We start from the raw sequence: 24,110 nt of genomic DNA on the forward strand, positions 1-24,110 counted from the left end.
AACATCCCTCAACGGCGCGGTACGTTTATTACAACTGAGGTTATTTTTTAACCCTTCTTAGTTTATTTCATATGACTAATTTTAACCTATTTTTATTAATTATTTTGTTGATATCTTTCCCTTCCCCGTTGAAAATGTAGCTCACACATCGCAAGTAACCAATCAATAGTAGACTTTCAACTCTTTTCTCATTCTTCTGATTTAATGTGTGTGTGAGGGGAAACAAAGCATTTATCTGCATGTGGTGGTGTATGCCTCTAATCCTAGCACTGGGGAGGCTGAGGCAGGAGGACTGCCGCGAACTCAAAGTCAGCCTGAACTACACAGTGAGACCCCAAAACAAACAAACAAACAAAAAAAAAAAACAATGAAGTGTCTATGTTTCAAAAGACTTGTTACTACTTTAAAACTAGGGGAGAGGCAGTCTGTCTACCGAAAAGATTAAGGACTTTAATGTTAGGAGGCTAAGTAGAAATTGTACTTTTGTATTTGGCAAGTTTCTTAACCTCTAAAAGCCTCAGCAGCCTCCTTGTCTGAAACAAACAGGATATGTAGCTGGAGGAGTTACTGGCAAGACTGAAGGAGTCATCATGGAAAGCACTCTTCTAAATCCTGGCACTGGGGAGGCTAAAAAAGAGGAAATCAGAGTCATAGGAGAGCTAATTCTCCAGCTTTGTAATGCTTCATTGCAAGCAAACACTGCAGTGAAGACAGCCTAAGGTTTGCCTTTTGAGAGTCTCAAATTTGAGCAGCGAGATGGCACCCCTCCCCTTTCCTATGGCCCCGCCCCCCAGCGCAGGGCCCCGCCCCCGGCCCCAGCTCCGCCTGAATGAATGGCAGCGCCGCGGCCTTGCCGCTTCAGGCTCTGATTGGTCGCTCGGCGCGATGACGTGAGGCCTTGGGCGGGTGAGGCGGGCCGGGCGCGAGGGGTGGGGCGAGGCTCCGGGGCGGGGCGCGGGCGCCCGGAGGCGGAGAAGCCGGGAGGCGGGAGGCGGGAGGCGGGAGGCGCCGGGGCCGTTTAAGCGGCCTCCCTCCCGCCCCCAGCCGCGGGTCTGGCCACGGCCCTGTCCCGACCCCCGCCGTGGCCCACTCCAGCGTTCCCTGGTCGAGCGGCTCCGCCAGGGTCGCGGGCGGCCTCCGGAGCAGCCCAAGCCCATGAGGGCCGCGCGCCCCGCCGCCGGCGCTGACGAGACGGAGCTCCTGGCCCGCGCGGAGGAGCGGAGGATCAATGCGGTTCCAGAGCCGATTCCAGCGGTGAGAGCGCGCGCACGCCTGCCGCGCCTGCGGGGAGCTGGTCTCCGGGCGCCTCGGTGCGCGTGGGTCCCGCTGCTCTCCCGGGCCGTCCCCACCCCGTTGGTCCCGCGTCCGGCCGGACCAGCTCCCGGGGTTCCCCGCCCGCAATCCCCTCCTCCGGGGAGCGCTCTTGGACCCGGGTGGCCGCTCGCGATCTGCCTGCCGGGTCCCCGCTCCTGTATTTCCTCCTTGGCTTCCTCCCCCGGCCGGGTCCCTGGACCCCGACCTGGTTTCGGGCGGGCCTGATGCTCGGTGTGAAGACCGGAGCCTCCGCTTAGCGCCTTCCCTGGGTCTTCGGACCCAAGCCCAGGCCTCAGTCCTTTTTACCCCAGGGTATCGGGTGGAGGGGACATTCCCCGGGGGTCGCTATTACGCCATCAGTGGAAGATCTGTCGAAAAGCAGGGGCCCGGTGGCTTGGGCCTTTTAGGCGCTTCTTCTGTGAACGGCATTAGCAACAGGGAAACTGAGGCACGCACCTCCCGGCGCAGCCTTTTCCTGAGGTATAGGGTGGCCTCCTCGTTCGTTTCAGGCTGGGAATCTCAGGGCGGTGCTATTTTGGCTCTGCTGAGGAGCAAGCTTGCATTCGGGTAGAGATACCTGCTGTTGGGGTGCGTGGGTTAGGAAACCGAGAGGAGGAGGCGCAGCAGAGGCGCCACCGGAAGGTAGGCAGGTCGAAGGAGAGCGGGTAGGAACACCAGGCTAGGGGCTACCAGGGCCGCAACCCTCTCCGGGTCTCTACCCTCCAGCGATGGATGGAGGCTGCTGGCTGGAACTCTCAAAGGAAGCTCTGCGCTTTTCTACGCCTCCTAAGTAGGTGAAAGTTCAGCTCGCCTGTGTTTGTGGGAACTCCATCCCTTTGTCTGAAACCACGGAGACATCCCACTTCCAGACCTTCCCCACCAGCAGGCTGTGCGTGCTGCGGTGAGGAATTTGGAAAAATGCATGTAATCTTCCAAGGAGAGGTTATTGTTGAGTTTTCAAGATACTGCCTTTTATTTCAAAGTGCGTATTTTTTCCTTTCAACTCCTTTTTCTTTTCTTTCTTTCTTTTATTTATTTTTTGGTCTTTTTGAGATAGAGTCTCCCTATGCAATTCAGGCTGGCCTTGAGCTCACTTTGTAGCCTAGGCTGGTCTCGAACTAGGCAATGATTTTCCTGCCTCAGCCTCCTGATGCTCAACATTCCTTTTTCCTTAACTGCTTATTCACCCATTAAGTGTATCTCATTCCACCTCCAGTCCCAAAAGGTAAAGGAGACCACAAAAGAAAGTGGTGGTTAATGCCTTCAGAGGCATAAGCCTGCCAACTTGTATTGACATCTGAATATCGCTCCTCGCTGCGGGTGTTGAATGCTTGGCACTAGTCCTCAAGAAGGAAGTTCAGACCAATACTTTTAAGGGAACCATAGTGTGCAGGCTTTAGAACCTGATGTCAGGCATGAGACTGGAGGGGCTCCAAGCAGAATGGAACATTCAGCCAGACATGATCAGTGAGGTTTGGCGCATGTGGTTTGTTTGATTTGGTTTTATTTGTCTGCACGCCTGTGCTCTTCCTGTTTTTAGAGAACAGTGACTATCTTCAGTGAAATTATCCCTTCCCTATTTGATTAAGGGTTTGCATTTTTTTGTCCACCCCTTTGAATTATTGCAGGACAAGAAAAAAGCCTGTTTTATTGTTTTTGCACAAACAGTAAAACAGTGCTAAAAGAGAGGGGAAAAATTACCATCAGCTGACTGCACTGTCTTCTTTTTGCTGGACAGTAATTTCTCTAGTCCTTACTAACACCATTGTAGTGTGATTTGGGATTCTGTTTTATCCATTAAAAAGTTTAAAACACAAGCATTTTCTTTTGGTGTAGCAAAAACTGTAATTTTCTCAGTGGCTGTACGTTACTGGACTTCATGGGTAGTTCTGTTTTTTATTGGTGACATGTAGATCTACCCTAATTTTGCTTTGAAGATTTACATGATTCCATATTTTCCTGTTTCTCTATCTAATGTAGGTTAGATTGGGGAGCTATTTCTAAGCATCAATTTGAACTTGGAAATAAAGCCTGTAAATAAAAACTAATATGACAAGAAAGGCCTGATTTTTTGTGGTTCACGTGTTAAAATGTTGAAAATACTATTCTATACCTTGCCCCACTGTATTCATTATACACTTTTCTGAGCATTCACTGTAGTTACAGGTAGGCAAATTAAACAGGAACTGCCTTTTAGCCAGTGTATTCTTTCCCCTGACACGTGCATCAGGACTTGATTGAGGAGCCTTGGTTTGCAGAAGAAAACATTTTACTAGGCCGTACTTTGTAGCTATGGCCAATAACAAGAACACCTTGCTGATGTGCGCATAATGGAAAGTTGGCGGTTACTGTGGCTTCGGATCAGCATCCAGAATTCTGCCATTTTTTATGGAGGAAGCTGTAGAGAAACAATCTGCCATCCTGAGTGGAGGGCTTTCTGCAACCGTGGCTTCTCAAGAAGCTTAAGAGATGACAAGTTCCAGTGTGACACAGCATATTTTCTTTCTTTCTTTGTCCCTTTCACAGTTGAGTCTCCCAGGATACCCAGACAGACACAAACACACACACAGACATTGTTTTTCCTTCACAGCATTTCTGCCTGATGATAATAGCTCCTTGCATTCATTGAGAGCCTATTTATACCAGGACACTGGATGGGTACCTGTACATTATTCATCACATCCTTTAACTATAATCCTGAAAGATACAGATTTGATACCCACTTCATAGAAGAGCAGATAGGTTTAAAGAGTAACAGGCCTCCAGCTAGGAAGGGCAGACTCATGAATTCAGTTTCATGGTCTCCCTCTACCACCTTGGCTACTACCTCACCCTCTCTTCCTGCCCACACCACACATCTGTGTTCAAGTTAAAGGATGCTGCCTTATTTAGCTCCAGATTTATGACCAATGGTTTGCTTTAAATTTGAATGTATGGGAAAGCATCAAACACTGGGAAATCTTCCAGAGCTGTGTGTTATCTTTTCATGTTATGTGTTAGAAGATTTAGTCTAGTCGTTTGTGTGTGTGTGTGTGTGTGTGTGTGTGTGTGTGTGTGTTAGAACGTCTAGTGGTAGTCTCTGTGTGGGAGTCTTCCAACATACACCTTTCTCCTTTATATAATTATTAAGTCAGGTGTACCCCTGTTAGCACTGGACACTTCCTGAACTAATATACTTAGTTCTAAAGGGACACTAATAATGAGGTCCTGCATACAGGGTACCTTAAGTTGCAACGTCAAGTCATGTTGAAGGGGAACCCTGGGAATATCTGTCACCTTGGCCTTTGAGTTTTCTTTTCATGAGATTCAAAGTTCTTAGGCTCTAAGACTACCTGTTTCTTCTGTACACAAAACCTGCTGAATCCCACTGAAACTACATTGACTGGGATATCTTTCTGTTAAAATAGTTCAGCAGTAACTGGAATGTCTGTCTTTTTATTCTTTCATTCATCAATTATTTACTAAGCTTCAGCCATAAGCTGGGCATTGTGCTTGGTATTGGAAATGACATGGTGAACAAAACAGCCTTCGTGGATTTTGTTATTACAGCAGGAAATTTACAACAACAAATTCTTACTAATTACAATAAGGATTATGGTTGGATTGGGAAGGCTAAAGTCCTAATTTAAGCTAGGAGGGCCTGAGAGGTCTCTCTGAGCAGGTGGCTTTCCTCTAAGCTTCAAGGCTGCATGAGAAGAGCTGAGGGTTGCTGGGTAGAAACACACAGCCCATGCTTTGAGGCAGACAAGACCTTGACTTGTAGACAAAGCAGAAAGGAAGTGGTACAGCTAGAGAATAGGGGAGAGGAATTGAGACTGGAGGGATTGTGAGAGCAAGTCCACTAAGCCAAGGATGAAGCACAGTGTTTCCTGAAGCACTGTGGGAAGCCAGCAGCAGGTTTGCAGGCTGTGAGGTGATGTGTGTGCCGGAGGTTTGTTTGTTTTTATTTTTCATGCTGACCATTGTTCTCGCATATTAGGCAAGTACGCTACTACTGAACTATACCATCAGCTTCAGCTGTTTTTTATTTCATCTTAAATTTTGAGGCAGGAGCTAGTTTATCTAGGCTAACCCTGAACTTACAATCTTCCTGCTTCAGCCTCTGATTAGTAGGCTTTCAGGCTTATGCTACCATGGCTGGTGTGTGCTGGTCCTCATAGATTCCTGTTGCTGTGTAAAAAAAAGAAAGTCTGCATGGGGACAAAACAGCAAAGCCAGTTAAGAAGCTGTATCTTCGTAGAGTTGAGATGTCGGTGTCTTGATTTGAAGCAGAACTGTGGAGTTACAGAGCAGTGGACCGATTTGGAATATAGAATTGACAATACTTGTGCTTGGGAAAAGAGCACGGAGGATTCAAGGACAAGTTTCGATCGGATCTGTTTGTAGACCTCTGAGACTTGCTGGTGGGTTGCAGAGGCACATCGTTCCCTGATCTTTCTCTCCATAGCTCCTCAGTCTTCTCATGGAGAAGTGTGTACATTAGGACACTGGGCAAGGGGCACACACAGAAAACGCCGAAAGCGAGGTGATGGATGAACAAACCCTGCCTAACTAATAGCTTTATTGAGCGTGGCTTCAACTCCCAGGATGAAATCATCCTCCCTTAGGTCCTCTAAGGCAGGCTGATCACCCTTTTCAGAGTGCTGGGTAACCAGGAGGCTGACTTCCTTAACTGACTTCCATAAACACGCTTGAACTTTCCTCATTTTAGGCAGGCAGGCTGATTCTAGGCTCCTGTGTGGGAGTTTATTTGCATTTTACATCTGTTTTTCCATTTAAGTCTTAGAAGTGATTTCTTCAGAAGGCTGTCGAGGAGGCTTGATTGCGCTCTGGTGGATCAGAGAGAAATGGGAAAATTGCATGAAAATTTCTCAGCAGAACAGTTGTACTGTCTATCCTACTGAGCCCCAGAAATGAAAATATAGCAGCATAGCTGCTCTTAGCTTTCCTTATGGCCCAAGTCTTATGCTGTCCATCAGCAGAGGCTGCCTTAGGTCACCAGAATGGGCCATTTTTTTTCTCATAAATGTCTTACTTTGTTGAACCTGAAATTAGTTCATACACGCAGACTTAAGTTGCCAAAAACCTAGCACCTAGCTTCTTTGCTAGTGGGAGAAAATGAAAGTCTAGCCCTGTTGCTGTGTAATGGCCTGACTATTTTTAGATTGGGCTGCCAGAGATATAAATTGCTATTTTAGTCTGCAGCCTGGTAGTGGGTAGAGAAATCCTACTTACTGCATCCTCCACAGAGCAGTTGGAGTTTAATCCAACCTCAGCCTTTTTGGAGAGTCACTGTTTACTCTCTGACAGCCCTGCCATGGTATGTTATCCATGGCTTTGTTGTTACGACTCAAGGTATTGACGTGGTAGATTCTTCAGTGCTTGGGACACTTAAAAAGCATTCTTCCCAAGAGGGTAATTATTTTTTTGACTCATAAGGACTGTATAGCCACACTCTTGTCCCTTAAGAAATTAGTGGCATATTATTTAAAAGATCGTCAAGGGAGAAAAGATGATGCTTGAAATTATTTATCTGTGTTCAAAAATAGCTTGGGTAAATTTGGATGCTGCTAGCTGTACATTTCTCGAGACAGTTTCAAATCGTCAGGTGATTACACTCAGCAAGTAGTTATTTTGCATACTAGTTGATTATCTAAGCTGTCGGTAGTCCCAGAGAAGTATCTTTACTGTCCCAAATTTGTCCCATAGTAGATGCAACACCTGAACCATGTTATGGGGTTAACAGGCACTGTTTTATTTATTTCATCAAAAGATGCCAGCCCCTTTAAATCAGGGAGATAGCATTGATTAGCCTTATAGTCATAAAACTGGCACTTTTCAGAGTGGTTCTGATATGCATTTCACTCAACTTTTAACAACATAGCTCTGCCTTTTGTCAGCCTCGAAATCATTAATGGTAAAAAGTACTCCCCTTCTCCAGATTAGTTTGAGCAAAATGATTATTGTGCAAAGCCGGCTGACAGGTTGGCCTGTGGAGACCTGAGGGCTGGCAGGGCTCTTTCACTCTGTGTGTTTCTGTAACTGCTTCTTGGCCCATTCAGGCAGCTGCTTTTCTTTCCTTCCGGAGAACATTCTCACTAATCCAGAATCCCCCAGGAAACCTGATGTGGGTGTGGGTGTGTGGGTGTGCCTGTTGCCCAAAACAGAAGACTGCTGCCATCTTTTTCCGTCCTGTGGTATTTAGGTTTCCGGTCTTTGCTGACTGTGATAAAGTTAGCCCAAAGGAAAGTGTGGGATACGGTCAGTCTGTGTGACAGGTGTTGATAAATACAGACACTATGGTGTGTGTTCCTGTGAAATTTAGTCAGAATATCAGGTTCTCATCACATGTTTTGATTTTTGAAGCCAACCCTTTGAATTCAGGAAGAATGAAGGCGTAAATATCCTCTTTGCTTAGCCGACCTACAGGTAGCCAGGTATCAATGTAGCTGCCTGATCCCCAAACAGGTAATACAGTATAGGAAAACAGGTTGGATAGGTCTTGTAATCGTGGACGTAGGTTTTTGATATCTGCATATATAAAGCTTTTTGCATTCTGAGAGGGAAAATAGAAACCTTTCAAGTGCAATGTGTACCTTTTTTATTTACTGACAATAGCTAAAGTTCACAAAACTTCTGTTTTAAAATCTGTTAAGATTTAAGGGCTGGGCTGTAGCTCAGTGATAGAGCATGTTCCTGAAACATACAAGGCTGTGAGTTCAGTCCCCAGCACTGCACACAAGTAAAAAAAGATTTCAGATGTGGTTGTAGCTTTGTTTGCTTGTATGTTTGTTTTTGCAGTTGCAGGGGTACCAGAGAAAGAATTGGGTATGGTGTCAGTTTGCTTTTGGGTGGTTGCAAGGTTATCTTTTGAGTAAACGGAAAGAACACTTCATCTACTAAAGCAGGGAATTTGTTTTGTTTTAGAACCATTGCTGTTGACACAGCCTAAAACTGTTTAATGGCTTTAGTTTTCTTCTGGTAATGAGGTATTTTCACTAGTGACTGCTTTATTTAGAGCAGACCAAACAACCACGGCAGGCTTCCTCCTTGCTGTTCGCAGGCTTTGAGCTTTTCTCACATGACGGTTTTTTGTTTCTGCAGTTTCATGAACCATCGGGCCCCAGCCAATGGCCGTTACAAACCAACTTGCTACGAACATGCTGCTAACTGTTACACACATGCAGTGAGTATGGGTTTTCTGCTGCCACTGATCTTCCCACAGGGATTTAGCTGGAGGGAGAGGTTCTCTCCAGGGACCTCAGCATATCTCTGACCTTAGCCACCAGCCCCCCGGGGTGGTCCTATCACCGGAAGCTGTGAGCACACAGAATGCTTTGTGTTCAGACATGCTTATGCTTACAGGCTTCCCACAACCAGGTCTTCCTTCAAAGAGTAGAAATACCTATGTCCCCCAGTTATAAGACGGTGAGAGAAACCTGTTTATAAAGATTGTTACCCATCAATGAAATAACCACCCCTGTGCTCATTTGGCAAGGAGTATTCACGTTTGTTGAAAAAGATGTTTTTTCACTAGGTGAACTTCTAAAAGCCACATCCTGCCACCCCACAGTAGACTTGCTTCTCAGATCATACGTTATTTTTCAGGTTACTGAATCAAACGTTGATGGAGTCCCTGAGCACTTGATAAAGGTTTTCCTTGTAAAAACAAAGCACATTCATTATAAGAAAACCTTAAAAATTCTGAGAAATATGTAAGCAAACAAATGACCCAGAAATAAATTGGGAGTACTTTGATATATTTCCTCTTTTTGTCTATGTGGCATTTCTGTGTATATTATTGATGGGGTTCCTATTAATGTCACATAATTAACATTTCTTATGTCATCATACATTCCACTTTGGTTTTATTATTCCCTTTGAGAGTTCATTATGTGAGACTTTTGAGGAGAAAATGGTGGCCAAGATACAGTCAGAAAACAAAAGGACAGCTTGTTCCTTTAGTGGCGAGTGTTTAGAAGGAGCCTATGTGATGACCACAGACAGTGTCGTTGGTGCAGTATAGTGGTTTAGATACTGAGATATGCAGCCCACCTTTAGGAATAACATTTGTTTAGGATGGACCTAAACAATCTCAATATCTTCACAAGTGAAGGGATACTTTTATAAACTGAAATTCAGGAAAATTGATCATTAACATTTTGGTACAGAAAATATAGTCTTGTTAAACTATATCCCACATTTTTGGATTTTAGACACCAAAACTTGCCTGTCATTATTTCATTTAAAAGAAGACATTTTAAACACAAAATAGAAAGGACATAATTTCAAAATATGTTCTCAAAGCAAACAAGTTTTATTTTATAAAAAACTTGTATTATTACCCTTTTTCTTCTGGGCCAATAAAAACTTTAGCATCAAGAAATTTGTACCTGTCTCATCAGGAGGATTTCATGTTCCATGCAAGAGAGTGAAAGAGATGTTGGGAAGAAAAAAAAAAAAAAAAAACCAGAAAAATATGATGCTAAAATTTTCATTCTTTGCCAGGCAAATATATTTTAATATCTAACAAGGTAGTCTTATGTTACCTGGGGAATTTCTGTATTATAAAACAGTTTCTTGTCATAGTCATACTCATATGGCTAGACATTGAATTTGTGTCCCTGTGTAGCACGGATAGCAAAATTTTTCTTTCTGGTTCCTTGAATTGGTAGGTCTACTCTAAATCAGATTAGAGTAGAGTGAGATGCTCCCTTATTGAATGAAATTAGGATAAAGAACATCTGTTTTGCAGCAGTTGATATGGTTGCATCTCTGCCTGTTTCTGTATTGGATGGCACTGCTGTGGGCTCTGATCAGCAGAACCCGCTTCCAGCATAGCAGCAGACAACTTCAGCGGGCTCTGCTTGTGTTTATTCAAGAAAGATAATGCTGGTTTTAATATTAGTGTGTCTGTATTCTTCCTGATAAACCTGATAAATATATATTTAGAAAAAAAAAAATTCTCTTTCCGTCAAAGCCGGGCCATGTATTTCTCTTTTCTGTCCCCTCAGTTCCTCATTGTTCCGGCCATCGTGGGCAGCGCCCTCCTCCACCGGCTGTCTGACGACTGCTGGGAACAGATAACAGCGTGGATTTATGGCATGGGTCTCTGTGCCCTCTTCATCGTGTCCACGGTGTTTCACATTGTGTCATGGAAAAAGAGCCACTTAAGGTACTGTGGATGGCGAGCTGTTTCCATAGACCCAAAGAGCTGACTCCCAAGCGGATATGTTTTAGTCGGGCGGGCAGGAGACAGACGTGGTCCTGCCTTGCAGTTCCGGTGCTATCTCATAATTCAGGACATTTTCTTTGGATCGGACAGAGTACGAGGACTCCTCTTTTTTTTTTTTTTTTTTTTTTTTTTAAATTAATTAATTAATTAATTTTTTACTTAAAAGGAAAAAGGGAAAAAAAGCAGAACAAAACAAAACAGTGTAAGGGTACAAGTAATTCAGGACTACAAAAAAAAAAAAAACAGTAAGCTATCATCAGTTAATAGATTACACGCTATCATCTTAGAAACGGTGTTTCAGGTCACAGGATCAAAGCATACAAAGTGAACATTCAAACAGTGAGACTGCAAATAGTTGTGTTCAGTAATCCAATCAAAAATATTAATATGGTCTTCTATTTAACACACCTAAACACCCTTGCTGTTGTATCCTTTAGGGCACTTTTTTTCCCCTCTATTTATTATAACAAAATTTATACATTTTGGGTTTTATTGCTCCCTTAGATCTTATTACTTTTTTTTTGTAAGAGAATAAAATCAAGCATGATAAAATAAAGCTGTCAGTCAAAACCAAGGATAGACATAGCATATGATGTAAAAACAATGTACAAGGTTATCAACAATGGTTACCATAATGCCTCTTGCTTCCTTAAGAAGAATTGTCTATCTCATTAGGTATTATAAAGTTGAACAAAACAGTAGATAACAAGACCAATAAAACCTAAACATTGTAAATCTTACAGAACCTCAAAAGAGGATAATAGTCAAACCAGAATGGGCATCATAGTGAATCTTATTGCCTTCAAAGTAGTTGCCTATACTCTGATACTTGATACTTTCATACAGAGCAGAATAGAGTTCTTTTTTTTTTTTCTTCGAGGACTCCTCTTGCATCTAGGAAGGCAGGCTTCTCGGAGTAACCAGCAGAATTTTAAATTTGAAATCTTGAGAGCTGTCTTCCAATTCTCTCACGGGTACTAAGGAGAAGAGAGCAGTAGCTGTGGCTTAGTGATGAAGTACACTGAGATTGGAGTCAGCGGTGAGTCTCTGTCCTGCTAGTTAACCCTGGGCAAGTCACTCCGCTCCCTGACACCTCAGTTTCTTTATCACTAAAATGAGGATTGTAATGTCTGACTCACAAGGTTATTGTGATAGGCCAGTAAGATAAGCTATGTGAAAACCATCCAAAAATTATAGAAGACTGAAGGATTGTGGGATGTGAGGAGGTGAACTGCTGTTACTGTGGTTTTGTGAAGTTGAACTTTCAGGATGAGGTTTTGAGTCTGTTATTCAGACAATATTATTTTGCAGTTATTGATTGTCAGGGACTTTCCAAACAATATTGTGATGGCCCTGGATCTGCCAACAGGAAGGACAGAAAAGCATTCCTCCTCCAAGTGAGGGATTCACTTGGGAGAGTACAGAAGAAGCCCCAGAAGAAGCCCCACACCTTGTGGCCAGAATAAGTTGCACATGAGGTAGATTCTGAAATGATTTAATAGATAAATCATCAAAGAGTGAAAGTGCTCAAAAAAAAAGAGAGAGAGAAAGATAATACTCAAAATATATGCCTTTTGGTTTTGTAGTGTCCAAAAATAACCAGATACTCTCATTTTTAAAAGTTGTGCTTAATTTAAAAGCAGGATGTAGAATTTCTGCGATGAGTACTGGTTCCATCATGGAGTTTCAGAGCTGGACAGAGCTCATATAACCTGAGAGATCATAGAATCCAAACTTTGACTTTTAGTTGAGGAAACTGAGGCTCAGACAAATGGCCTGGCTTACCTAAGTCAGAGAGACAACCCGTTTTGGACTTCTTTCTACCATATCTTTCCCAATGCTGTGTATAAGTTACAGTCATTTCCCCTTTCCTATAAGGTGATAGTTCTCAGGACTTAAAATAAAACCCCAGCACTGAGTCACAAGGGCCCGTTGGGACACACTCACAAGGGAACCACAGGAGTGGCTGGCTCCTCGGGGCATGCTGTCGCAGAGGCCAGGGGCCAGCCAGAAAGCAGAGCACTTCATTATCTTCTTGGCACGATGTGACGCTTGTGGTTGCCTCAGCAGACTCGGCTTTGATGTCTAGATTTCTGAATCAATAGAGTTGTAGGTGCCTACTTCAGTATTCAGGGCCTGCCTGCCAAGACCAGAGAAGGTGTAATAGAAACCAGAGCCTGAACCTTGAAATAGCGCCTCTAGTGTCGTAAGCCACATGTAGACTGTTGTTGTACACTAAGCTTATAAATCTTCAAATAAAACCTCAATTGAAGTACATAAAAGGAAGTAGCATTTATTGTATGCTACGTACTGTGCTGAATACATGGTCCACAATATCACATTTCATGTTCTGCCTGCTCTAGAGAAAGATCTCCATTCTTTTGTAAAGAAAATGTGTCTCAGACAGGTCTGTAGCAGATCTTCAATACAATTCTAGGTCTGACTATGTGCTCTGACAGTGTCTAATAATTGAGAAAGTAGGATTAGAACCGTCTCAAAAAACGGTCGCTAGAAAAAACATCTTATGCCCTTTCCTCTACCTCGTGCCCCATCTTCTGTCCCTTGTAGCAAATCTCCTGGAATGGAGTCCATGGCTACATTTCATAATGCTGATTATAATACGTAGTCTTTTGAGAAGCACTGATAAATTGTTTGCTTCTTTAGACTTATGACCTGAATTGTTACTGAGGGGTGAAATGTAGCTTTTGGATTAAAACCGTTTTTGCTCCCAGTGTATTTTTTTACTTCTTTACTGACACAAGTCTCCAGCTGTCTGCTTTGGCCAACACTCTGTGTGCGTGGGGCAGGGCAAGGCCTAATAACTTCAGCTCCCTCCAATCAGAACTGTGATGCTGTGGGCAGTGAAAATAGATGCAAGATGATGCTATGTGTTTGTGCTTTTTAATCACCTGATAAGGAGCAGTTCCACCTAACCTAGTTTTTGAAGCAACCTCAGAGACTCATATTTTTATTTTCTCTTTCTTTTTTTTTTTTTTGTACTGCAGATCATGCTTGGCCAGCCAGGTGCTGTGCTGCTGAGCTATATCCCTCGCCCACTCCTTTCTATCCACCCTTCCCAACTTCCTGATTTTGGAAAGAGTGAGTTGCTTACACATCTGAGTTGTACCCTCTTGTAACAAATGCGCTTTTTTTGTTTATTTTTGTTGATTTGACTATTCCCAAATTACTGAATTTATTTAATTGCAACTTATTGTCTATAGTAGAATATTTAAAATAAAAAGTGAGTGAAAAACCTATTCTGGAAAAACTTGTGGAATGTGACCCCATTTAGGGATTGTTTACTGAGCATCAGGACTTTGTGCCCTGCAGTATGACAGGACCTTGGGGATGATCTCCCCTCAAGGAATTTCATCCTTCTGTTAGATAGGCTGGAAAATAAATGAAAACTATCAAAAAAGACGGATTGAGTTTGCCTTCACCACCTTAGGCCTCCTAACTGTGAGAATGACTGTTTTGTGTACAACCTAAAAAAGAATACAAAGCATGGACTTGTGGCTTCGTATCACTAAAAACAAACAATGTGGCTTCAGAGGGCAAGTTATAAATGCCGAAAGAAACTAGACAGGTATGGAAATTGCAACATTGTGCAACTGATAGCCCGTACTTCTGGTCTGAAGAACGTTTTAAATGGTTTATCTGACTTGTTTTCTTCCCCTCCCCAGGACAGTGGAACATTGTTTTCACATGTGTGATAGGATGGTTATCTATTTTTTCATTGCTGCTTCTTACGCACCATGGTAAGATTAAATGTTTCTGTTCTTAAGAATGTGCTTTATTGTTAGCAGTCCCCATTCCTCCTTCCTTCTTCCCTCCCTGCCCTCCTGTTGCCGCCCCCAGCCCTCATGCATACTACTAGCCCCCCTCACAAACACGTACGCATGTGCATTTCCCCCAGTGTGATTTACGTGGGTTAGACTGTAGATGTGAAAAACACGGTGTAGAGTAAATATCTGGGCACTGACTTGTTTAAGAGGAAATGCTGTTGACCTGGGTTTGGGTGGCATGCTCCTTTTGTAACACATAGCCTGTGACCCTCCACCCCCAGTATTCTCCCCATATCCATCTGCTTTTCAGAGTAGGTAGAAATTCAGGGACGCTGTAAGTGTAAATGGCATGAGAAAGTTGCGCTTCCTTTGGAAACTCACACGGTTTGTCTTCTCTTCCCAGCACTGGGCAATACACACTGGCACATTCCGGTTTGGTTTTGCCGTCTGAGTTAAGATAACTAACCAAATCTGTTAACCTCGCACTCTGCTCAGTTTCCTTGGTCTTACTGCCCTTTTGGTACAGAGTGAATGTAATCTTTTGTTCAACCTGCAATTACAGAAACATTAGTTTTCCTCTATCAAGACACGGTCCAGTTTCAAACACTCTGAAGTTTATATTATGCCATCTCCTGCTGTAGTCATTGAAAACAGCAGGCCCTCCGTTCTGGGGAAGGCAGCCTTGTTCAAAAGAAACATAATTATCTGTTAGAATAAAAAGTGAGTGCTGGCTCTCCTCAGTATGTCTTACTAAATTATAGGTCTGATTCATATCGGAGTGAGATTTCTTAAAGGCTTTTGTGAAATATACTTCCATTTAAAATCAGTAAATAAGTAAGAAAAGTATTTAAGTTGAGCTGAAGAATCAAATATCAAAGTAGGCAGTTTGTTCACCTGTAGTGTTAGACATGCAAGTGGTACCTTTTCCATTTGACAATATTAATTTGTAGTGACAGCCAATCAGAACATTTGGGGGTTTTCCTCCATTTATCTGTATTATGACATTAGTATAAGTGAATTTGCAGCATTTTAAAATTTAGATTTCACAGAAATCCACATTTAAATTCTAGCAAAGTACCATCACACACTTTGGGATAATTCTCATGCCTGTCTTGCTGGAGAGGCTGGTGATAGAAACGTGGTCTGTATACTATATACCTGCTGTGGGTGTGTGATCCTGGCTCAGGGTGTTTGGCAGAGTTCTCATTAAGCTGTGTAAGCAGTCTGCTCCCAAATACATGGTCAGAAATAAAAAGGCAAGCAGCCTTTACCTCCTTCTGCCTTGCCAGGGAAAGTTGAGCATGACAGGTATGCTGAGACTCACTTCTCCATAATAACTGGTTCTATTTTTAAACCATGCTAAAACTAATTCTAAGTCTTAAAGGTTGGCTGACAGTTTTATCTTTGAGTTATTAATTTTACCTAAATTTCCATCTGGTGTGTTGAGTGCCTTTTCTTCCTGCTTTTATTCTAGCATTTCCTTAGTTTCCAAGGGATCAAAGGAAAACACAGCTCTTGTGAATTCCCTTCATTTATCCCTCTGTTCTTTGTTGTCATGTTTTCATTTGTAGGTTAAATCTCCGAGAACTTGGACCACTGGCAGCTCATATGCGTTGGTTTATCTGGCTCATGGCAGCTGGAGGAACCATTTATGTATTTCTGTACCATGAAAAGTAAGAAAAAATAATTTACATTTGGTCGTATTAAAATTCATTGCCTAAATTTTTATCTATTCATGTTTCCTCCTCATAATAGTAGAAATACATAAATAGAATAAATACTATTTTAAAAAAATCTTTGAGACCCTTTTGGTATTCATGGTTAGTGGGCAGATTGGTGTGGGATGGTATAAAAGGCACATGTGTGGTGTACTGCGACTGAGAGACTGGGCAGCATGGCTGGTTTCAGTCAGGAAGACCTCGCGTCTCACGCCAAGACAGCCCAGCCTTATCCACTGAGATTTATCAGCACATGGTAAAAGTAGCCTTTTCAGTGTTTCTGTGGAGGCTGAAAATAACAGATATTAGGTACCTAGCACATTTATGTAATCAAGAAATTAGAGAGTATCCCAAAGGGCTTCCCTGAGAAAAGGGCCATGTGAAATGCCAGGTATTTGTAGCCTGAGCACAGTTCTTTACCCCTTACTTATAGATCATTTTCATAAGTGTTTAGTGATTTTTGTAAAAATTTGTTTTTTGAAAGCTTATTGAAATGTATCATCTTGGCTCTAGAGAACCTTCAAGGTTAGTTCTAGAACATTCAGGCTATGTGTCAGATATTTCAAGTGACACATCTGAAAGACAGGGTCCCAGTGTCCCAGTTCCTTTTCTAATAGGTTTGTATTTGAGAAACTTACAACCATGAAATCATTGTCATTAGATTTACTAAATTACAGTGTATTAAATTCTTTATTGTGGTTGGCAGGGTGACTTTGAAAATTAAACACACTTTGTATTTGTCAGTGTGTTGTTTTCTGCTTTCAGAGGAAAATGGTAGCTTTCACTAACCCCGATTTTGAAATTCACTTCCCCATCCTTTGATCATAATTGACAATGCTGAGTGGTATTATGCAGTATGCATACACTCAAGCAGACAGTTTGTTTCTTGCACTCAAACCCCAAATTAACACCCTTGGATAAAAATAGGAAGTAAAGTAAGGCAGCTATTTCTCCTCTTCCAGGCCTTCTCATGTAAACCAAACCTTTGAACCCATCCTTCTGATGTTACTTTTTTGGTAGGTTTTGGCCCTAAAACACTGAGAATGAAGTATAAGTCACCATTGGCCATTTAGTTTGGCAGAAATGCAGAAGTAAGATTGTGTCAGGCACACTGCTAGGCTCTGCAAATCCAAATGTAAGAAAAACCTGGTCCCTGCCTTTGAGGCTTATTGGTGTAGCTGGATTGGGTAAAAATATAGGTTTAACTTTATTTAATACAGTGTGTTTCTTAATGTTTTCATATATTTCATAATGTGATAATCCTTAGAAACCGTAGTTTGTACAAATGCAAAATGAAGAGACAAAGCTCTTTCCTGAGGACTCCCGTCCTTTTTTCCTGATCAAACTAGGCCCCACGGTGTGGTTCCATCTGTCTTCACTGTGTCTGTGCTGTAGCTCGGGATTGAAATGGCAGTAAAGGGAAACACCGTAGGACTGGGGAGGGAAAGACACAGGGTGAATTTAATTCAATTTAGCTATAGTACTTTTGGCAGAAAACATTTTTTTAAAACCAGTTTTTCTGTCTCTGCTTGAGAACTTGTGTCATTTGTTTCATTGGTCTTTATTTTTACTCCATGAAATATAGGATAATAGTAACTTTTTTTGTTGTTTGGCTTGTTTTTTTTTTTTTGTTTTTTGTTGTTTTTTGTCATTTTGAGACAGGGTCTCCCTATGCAGTTCAGGCTGACCTTGAGCTCACTTTGTAGCTGAGGCTGGTCTCGAACTTACAGTGATCCTCCTGCCTCAGCCTCATGAGTGCTGGGATTATAGGCCACCATTCCTGTCTTGGGCAAAAACATTTCCTAGGCAGTATGTGGAGTTTCATACCTTTTCATTCCTAAAAGAAATGCTAACTCCTCATTATACAATTATTGTATGTTAGATGAGACGGCCCAGTGGCCTCCTACTGAGAAATGCATTTCATTTGAGTAGTTAAAAGTTTGTACTTCTCTTTCAAAATAAAAGAGGAAAAGCTGACATATAACAGATCTCAGTATCAAATATATAAACTAATTGGCTATCTTTCTGTTCTTGCAGGTATAAAGTGGTTGAGCTCTTTTTCTATCTCACGATGGGATTTTCTCCAGCCTTGGTGGTGACATCAATGGTAAGAAGTAGCTTCACAACTGCAGTCATTTTATTTTTTAATCAGTGGGATTCTGGCATGATTGTACCTTTTTGAAGTTGGGACATGTCCATTAGCTAGCTAGAAACTAAAAAAAAAAAAAACCCACGAATAGTACGGTGTGCCAATGCCTTGTACTAAGTGCTAAGGTTGGAGAGACTGTACCTCTAGGCATGTTTCTTCCTCTTTGATGTTCTTCAGTTTTTTTTTTTTTTATTTCTTTTGGGTACAAAATCTCTTTGTCATCCCACACCTTCTTAACCCTTCTCCCAAATTGGTATTTATACATGAAGGCTGATATTTCTGCTTGAACTACTTGGCTTCTTAACATTAAATCTCTAGAAAAGAGTAAATCTGGAGATATCTTAAAATGAAAAAAAAAAAAAATGCAAATTGCCAACCTGTAGAGTCTTAACAGTTAGAAGGACCTTAAAGGGCATGTGCTGCACCAGTCTGATATCTTTCAGATTCCTTTCCTGTTACTTTTTCTTCTTTCACTTGATTTTAAGTCATATTTCTCTTCCCAAAAAAAGTTCTTTTTTTTTAAACTTTATTCCAACTGCTTGAGAACTTTGATGTGTAACAAGGTTATGCTACCTTTAGTACGCAGTTGCACTATATATTTTAAATTCTTTTTCACAGTGAATTGCTTTTTAGAAATTTGTGTGTATCTGTCACTTTGAAAGAAATACATATCACTGTGATCTCCATCCACCTGGTACTTGTACCTTTATGTACACCACTGTCTTATGCTCTGTTTTCTTACCACTAATAATTAAGGAGGCTTCCTTGTGTTTGGTGTGAATCCTCTTTCAGTTTGCAGTGGTCAGAAGAACTGTACCTGTGACTTTGCTCCTGAACTCATAAGAGCAACATAAGAACATAATTCTACAAATATATAAAATATCACTTGTGTTAGTCACAAATATACCTGTAGGAGTTAAAACCTGATTCTATTTTATTTTATTTATTTATTTTATTTTTTCCCAGGGACTATGCCTTATGAATATGTAACAAAATGTGTTTCTTTGAGATACAAGGTTTAGAAAGGCTTTAGTAATTACTTTGTACCAAAAGCACATATGGGTTAGTTGGTAAAAGTAGCAGAAAATGATGAGGAGAGAGGCAAATGAGAAGAGAAAATGTCCTTGGTGGCGATATAATTAGAGAGCAATCCAGGACACCCAGAGCAGAGCAAGCAAAGTCTATGTAGATAAGTGGCTGTAGAATTTCAAGTACATTCCCTTTGGGTATCATAAGAACAGGTTTGTCTGGTATTTTTACTGTCCCACATCTTTAATTAGCATTTTCCTAAGTGGTATAATAGGAGGTGACTAACGTTTATGATAACCCAACAGGAAAAGCCCCACACTGCCTTCGTGTAGTTTAGGATTCAACAGGCTAATACAGTTTATACTCAATAGGAGGCTATAAAAAACTTTACAGTAAATCTTTGGGGAAAGTTCAGGTTGCTGTGGGGACACAAAACCAAAGTACATCAGAAGTGACAGTTAGGCAGATTTGGAAAGACGAGGAAGAGCTAAGAGATGGTCAGAGTTATAGGTAGAGAATATAACATGAAGAATCCTGAACTGGGGGATCCTCCAGCATCTTTAAAGAACTGAAAGTAGTTGTTTGTTAGGAACATAGAGTGCACAGGAGATGATCAAAATATACAGTCAGTCAGTATTTAAATCGCAAATGTATTACAAATATACAGTGAATGTTTGATTTTATAAAAATGTATTACAGTAGACACGTACTCCTTTATTCCCCCTCAAGATACTCCCTCTCACTTCAAACACTCCAATCCCTTTCTTCATGCCACTTTCTGAGGCAGTTCTAGAAGTCTTTGACGACTATCTTTATGACGACTATCTTTATGTAGAAACATTACGGAGTGTCCCCATCCACCTTATTCACTGCACTGGTACCATGTGATGTTTGGATCTTACAAAGTCACAATGACCATGAATGATAAACCTTTTAAAGTAAATGGGTTCGGGTCATCCAGGCAGCCACAACAACACAACTGAAGATGCTCATGGAAAAGGACTTCTAGAACTTAAAGTTAAGAAGGGATTCTTTTGAAGGGGATTAATGGCAATGTGTCTTTCACAGTAATTATTTTTTAAAATCAAGCATGCACCATATTGTCTGATCACATGCAGTATATTCCTGTTTGATATGTGCATGCTGGGTAGTGACAGGAGGCGTAAATCTTGTGGTAAAGCTGAGGAGCTGAACAGAGTCCCAATCAAACAGGACGACATAAGCCACCTGAACTGACCAAGTACCAGCATGAACGAAGACTCAGAACTCTGGTGCTGATCGGAATCATGACCATGGGACTTGGGTCTTGAGGAAAGAGTAACCAAAAAGTAAACTTCAGATTCTTCCCAGTTTCCCTAGCTACTTTCCAAATAGCAGCAAAAGGAAGCAGAGGCCAGAAAGTGGAAGAAGAAACAAATCGGCATTTCTGACTGTGAGACAGCTGGGGGACTGGAGAGAAGGGAGCTACGGGGGAAGCCGCTCCAGAAATCCAGACAGGCGTTTCCTTCACTGGAATTAACATGCGTTTGTGCAGAGCAAAACTCTGCAAGCTCTGGATGAGAAAAACTGTTTGCAGGTCATGAGATGAATGGAGATTCCAGAAAGTGCTTGACATTTCCACCAGCCGTGCTGAGCATTACAAACATTCAGGTGACCATACCAAAGCCACACCCTAGCAGCTGTGCTACCGTAGCTTTAAACTGATGGCTGGTCTAGAGCTGTTAGACCACAATCCAGTCTCGAAGTGGCCAGATTGATCCTTCAGTAAATAAACTGCCTGCCGGAAAAAACCATCCACAGAGGAAATCCACAAAATCTATACTCTACAAATATGGCACCCACCACCTAAACAAATACCAGATAGGCAAGAGACAGAAAAATGCACACAGCTAAGGAAAGAAAGGTCAAGAAACAGACCCAAACATGACAAATGTTGAAATTTGTATGCAAGGATGTTGCACCATAATGAGTAAACAGGTGAGGAATCTCAGGAAATGAATAGGGACTACGGAAAGCAAACCAAAGAGAAACCCTAATATTGTCTTGAGGAGAAAAAAATATACACGAGAGGCTTAATAACAGATTGGTTACTGTTAAAAAAAAAAAAAAAAAAAAAGGTCAGTGAACTCCATAAAAACTCCCCACACTGAAACACAGGAGTGGTTAAAAAATAGACAGCCCTGAGTAATCCTTTCGACAGTATCAAGTGATCTAGTGAGGCGTAAGAGTTGCAAAGGTGGTGAAAAATGTCAAGCCACAGATCCACAAAGCACGGTGAAACTTGGGCAGGATAAATATAAACAGAAACTGAAGCACTCCTACTCAAATTGCTAAAAAATAACAATGAAAAAAATCTTAAAATCAGCTAGAGGGAAAGATCAAGCAGAGAAAAATGACCACGGGCATCTCGTTGGAATGGAGGAACAACCATGCGGTGTGATGGCACCTTTAAAACAATGAAAGGAAAAACTACAGGCTGAAATTTGTAACACCACTGTTACAAATAAATCAAAGTGCTAAAAATATATACTCATGAGTAGATATAAAGGACATTTCCATTTCTTAATTTCTTCAAAAAGTAAGTGAGTTATAACATGTAGAAGTGAAACATGTAATAGGAAAGAAGGGGAGAAAATGCAGTGTACTGCTGTAAGGGCCCTGTCCTTGTGTGGGATGAGGTATGATAATTTAAAGTTTTAAAAAATATTATAGTACAAGACACATTGCCATTAGTCCAATTAGTTTATTCTCCCTTAGTTCAAACACACTCCTCCCATCACTCTTGCCACTTTCTGTTTTGTTTGTTTTTGAGACAGGGTCTTGCTGTGTATCCCGGCCAGGCCTCAACTGCAGAAGTCCTGGGATTCCAGACATGCACCAGGAAGGTGCTCTGGCTACTTTCTGAAGCCGTTCTGGGTCTCCTCTTTAATGACTGTCTTTGTCAAGTAGGTTTAAGACACAGTGAATGCTGCTGTGGAATGCAATTCAGTGGAAAGAGAGGCTCTTAGAAACAATGTCTTCGTCCAGCTTATTTGCCAAGTCTGGCATTGTGCAATTCTTGACGGTGAAAGGAAAACATTTGGAGTTGAGTCTAGACGTGGAGGCAGCCATGACAGCTCAACTAAAGATGCTCACAAAAGGGACCTTTAGAACTGCTTCTAGAGAGTGGCAAGAACAGTATTCCAACTGAGGGGGATTAATGGAAACGTGTCTTGTTAATGCATTTTAAAAATTTAAACACACCTTATCACATATCATATTGTGCTAAGGATGTGCTTTGTTATCCACAGAATAACTATCAACAACAACAACAAAAAAAAAAAACAGGTAAATAGTATAGTTAAAATAGTTGAGAAAAAAGATAAAGTAGAATACTCATTATAAAAAATGAGGATAACATAGGCTCCTAAGATGAAATAGAAAACGAATTGTGAGACGAGAGACATAGAAGCAACTGCATCAATAACTATATAATATGAAATATTAGTTACATGAACTAAATACTCCAATTAAAAAGCAATGATTTTCAGACTGGATTTTTTTTTTTTTTTTGTATTGTGGATCAAACTCATGACCTTGCACTTATCAGGCAGGTGCTTGTGCCACTGAGCTAAACCCCTGGACCTCAGACTGGATTTTTAAAAAGCAAGACTCTGCTATTTGTGTTCATGTGAAACACACTTTAAAATGAAGAGATAGGTTAAAAGTCAGAGGGTGAAAAGGAAAACATTGTAAAAGTACTATCGTTAAGAAAACAGGAATGGCTATTTGATATCAGTCAGGGCAGATATGAAGACAAGAACTTTTAACTGAGATGAAGAGGGGTATTTCTTCACAAAGGGCCATCCCATCTGAATTGGGTATGCAACCTAGCAATGGAGCTTCAAAACACGTGGAACAAAAATCTAACAAGTAAAGCAGAAACAAACCCACAGTACAATTGACGATTTTAACAATCTTTTCTCAGTAACTGAATGAGGAATTAAAAATATGGATAAAGGAAGACAGATTTGCGTAATGCAATCCCTGGACTAACCTAGTTTGGCATGTCAGAGTACTCCACTCACATACTGCAGTACACAAATTTTTCTGATCAAAATAGATAATAGACTAAGTCAGTAGGTAATCCTCAGTGAATATCAGAGAAATGAATCATCAACTTGGGTAGGCCATATGTACCCAGATATTTCAAATTTGAAGCAAGATGCTGTGAAGGTATTTTTTAAGTAAGATTAATACTTAAGAGCAGATTATTCTCCATAATGTGGGTGTACATCAGTCAAAAGATGTTTAGAGTTTTTAAAAAGACTGAGGTCCTCTGAGGAAGAATTTTTCTTCTAGACTGGTATCTTTTGATTTGGGGCTGCACCATCAGCCCTTTTCTGAGCCTCCTGCCTGCCAACCCACCCCACAGAATTCAGACTTGCTGTCTCATAATTGCATAAGCCAATATTTTCTTTCTTTCTTTCTTTTTTTGTTTTCTGAGACAGATCTCACTATGTAGTTCTGACTGGCCTTGAACTCACTATGTAGCCCAGGCTGGCTTTGAACTCTCAGTGATCCTGCTGCCTCAGCCTCCCAAGTGCTGGGATTACAGAGGTGGACCACCACATGTGGCAATTTCTTAAAATAAACCAGTATATCCACCCTCACACATACAAGCATGCACATATATCCTATTGGTTCTGTTTTTCTGAAGAACTCTAACACAGAAAAGAGGAAAGTTTTAAAATCAGTGATCTAAGCTTCTATTGTGTGCTATTAAGAGAGAGCAAATTAACTTCAGAATAAATACCTGTAAGGAAATAAAGAATGGAACTTGGAAAAATAGGAAATGAATAAACAAATGAACCTGGAAGTTCTTTGAAAATATTACAGTT

General features: G+C 41.3%; 1 protein-coding gene across 2 annotated transcripts in view; it reads left to right on the forward strand.

Moving 5' to 3' along the window:
- Positions 1-939: 939 nt before the first annotated feature.
- Mmd (monocyte to macrophage differentiation associated) overlaps positions 940-24,110 on the forward strand; it is a 30,518-nt gene continuing 7,347 nt past the window's right edge. The window contains exons 1-6 of one of the 2 annotated variants that reach the window (XM_063251289.1): positions 940-1,310; positions 8,419-8,500; positions 10,329-10,489; positions 14,233-14,307; positions 15,906-16,007; positions 18,090-18,159. In XM_063251289.1, coding sequence (XP_063107359.1) covers positions 1,156-1,310; positions 8,419-8,500; positions 10,329-10,489; positions 14,233-14,307; positions 15,906-16,007; positions 18,090-18,159 — 645 coding nt within the window. In that variant the 5' untranslated portion in view covers positions 940-1,155. The remainder of the gene's footprint in view (positions 1,311-8,418; positions 8,501-10,328; positions 10,490-14,232; positions 14,308-15,905; positions 16,008-18,089; positions 18,160-24,110) is intronic. The other variant, XM_063251288.1, reaches the window with a different exon arrangement.

Source organism: Cavia porcellus, unplaced genomic scaffold, assembly GCF_034190915.1.
Source record: "Cavia porcellus strain 051 isolate PalLab524CR breed Dunkin Hartley unplaced genomic scaffold, mCavPor4.1 scaffold_6, whole genome shotgun sequence".
NCBI lineage: Eukaryota > Metazoa > Chordata > Mammalia > Rodentia > Caviidae > Cavia > Cavia porcellus.